The sequence below is a fragment of the Chlamydotis macqueenii genome, chromosome Z (assembly GCF_036417535.1).
Source record: "Chlamydotis macqueenii isolate bChlMac1 chromosome Z, bChlMac1.mat, whole genome shotgun sequence".
NCBI classification, from domain to species: Eukaryota; Metazoa; Chordata; class Aves; order Otidiformes; family Otididae; genus Chlamydotis; species Chlamydotis macqueenii.
Genome location: NC_141593.1, coordinates 52,926,183 through 52,927,511, shown reverse-complemented (window position 1 = coordinate 52,927,511; position 1,329 = coordinate 52,926,183). Strand labels below are relative to the sequence as shown.

General features: G+C 58.2%; 1 protein-coding gene across 1 annotated transcript; it reads left to right on the top strand.

Moving 5' to 3' along the window:
* The first annotated feature begins 394 nt into the window (after nt 1-394).
* LOC147596347 (cytochrome c oxidase subunit 6B1-like) lies at nt 395-1,078 on the top strand. The gene is made up of 3 exons (XM_086771134.1): nt 395-500; nt 610-648; nt 960-1,078. The coding sequence occupies exons 1-3, from the start codon at nt 395-397 to the stop codon at nt 1,076-1,078; spliced, it is 264 nt and encodes an 87-aa protein (XP_086627260.1).
* Nucleotides 1,079-1,329: the final 251 nt, after the last annotated feature.

The following is a 1,329-nucleotide window of genomic DNA, read 5'->3' as shown; positions in this document are numbered from 1 at the left end:
GGGACATTCTGCTACCAATTGGCTCGGCCTTAGCCAGCAGCGGGTCCGCCCTAGGCCCGGCCGAGTCCACTGAACAAAGGGGAGCAACTTCTAACAGTTTCCTAGAGAAGCTACCACCTTAGGCCCCCCCTCACTAACAAAACCAGAACACAGGGGATATTAATGATTTGCAGGGGTGGTTAATTAGCCTTACTAATGATCCCTTTGAGGGGCTTTCTTTCCCCCACACTCCCCCCATGTTACTGTTTGCGTGTTAGCATCCCTCTTCTCTTTCCTGGAGGGGATTAATTTTTACCAGAGGAGTTTAATTAACCTCTGGGGGGGTTTTAATTAATCCTAGTGGGGGTAATTACTTTGGAGGGGGGTTAATTACCCCATTAATTACTCCACAGCCATGGCAGAGGACATCAAGGCCAAGCTGGAGCGTTACAAGACCGCCCCGTTTGACAGCTGCTTCCCCACACAGAAGCAGACCAAGAGCTGCTGGCAGAACTACCTGGGTGCTGCCCCTCCCCCGCCCTTTCTGGACCCCAGGGTCCCCTCTGGGTGGGGGAGGGACTCCTGGGTCCCCCCGTTCCTGTCCCATCATGTCCCCTCCCCCCAGCCCAGATTTCCACTGCTGTCAGAAGGCGATGGCAGCCAAGGGGGTGGTGTCCCCATGGCCATCAGGGTCCCCTCGAGCTCTCCATGGTGTCCCTGCAGCTCTCAGGATCCCCACAGTGTCCCCATGGTTTTTGCGTCCCTCTTGGGGTCCCTACGGTCCTCGGGTTTCTCGCTGCAGTCCTTGTACCCCCCTGGTGTCACCACTACCCTCATGGTGTCACCACCTACCTCAGGGTGTCACCAAATCCGCCATGACATCACTGTGATCCCTGCAATCTCTGTGGTGTCACCACATCCCCATGATATCTCAGAGGTCCCTGCATCCCCTGTGCTGATACCGTGCCTCCCCTCCTACCCCACAACATCACGGTGTCCCTGGTCCCTTCCTGTCGCTCATGCTGTCACTGGTGTCACCCCACAGGTGACGGTGTGGGACGAGTACCGCAAGGAGGGGACCTTCCCTGGCGAGATCTGAACTTTGCCAACCTCCACCCCGGGGAGGGAACACCCGTGTCACCGGGAGGTGGGGATAAGGGGTGACACGGCCATCACCCATTGAGGGGAGGGAGTGACACAACAACCCCCCACCCCGGGGTGCGGGGGAATGTGGCTGTCACTGGGATGGGGAAGGGGACACAGTGGTCACCGGGCCAGTGGCACCGGCCAATAAAGGGTTGAACTGGTCCTGGGTATGGGTTTTGCTGGGGAGTGGGGGATGGAGTTCTC

Excerpts from the sequence above, each read along its gene's own strand:
- LOC147596347 (XM_086771134.1), top strand. The coding sequence starts at position 395 with ATGGCAGAGGACATCAAGGCCAAGCTGGAGCGTTACAAGACCGCCCCG. Across the intron at positions 501-609 it reads CTGCTGGCAGAACTACCTGG|ATTTCCACTGCTGTCAGAAG; the intron begins GTGCTGCCCCTC and ends CCCCCAGCCCAG. Across the intron at positions 649-959 it reads GGCGATGGCAGCCAAGGGGG|CCACAACATCACGGTGTCCC; the intron begins TGGTGTCCCCAT and ends TCCCCTCCTACC.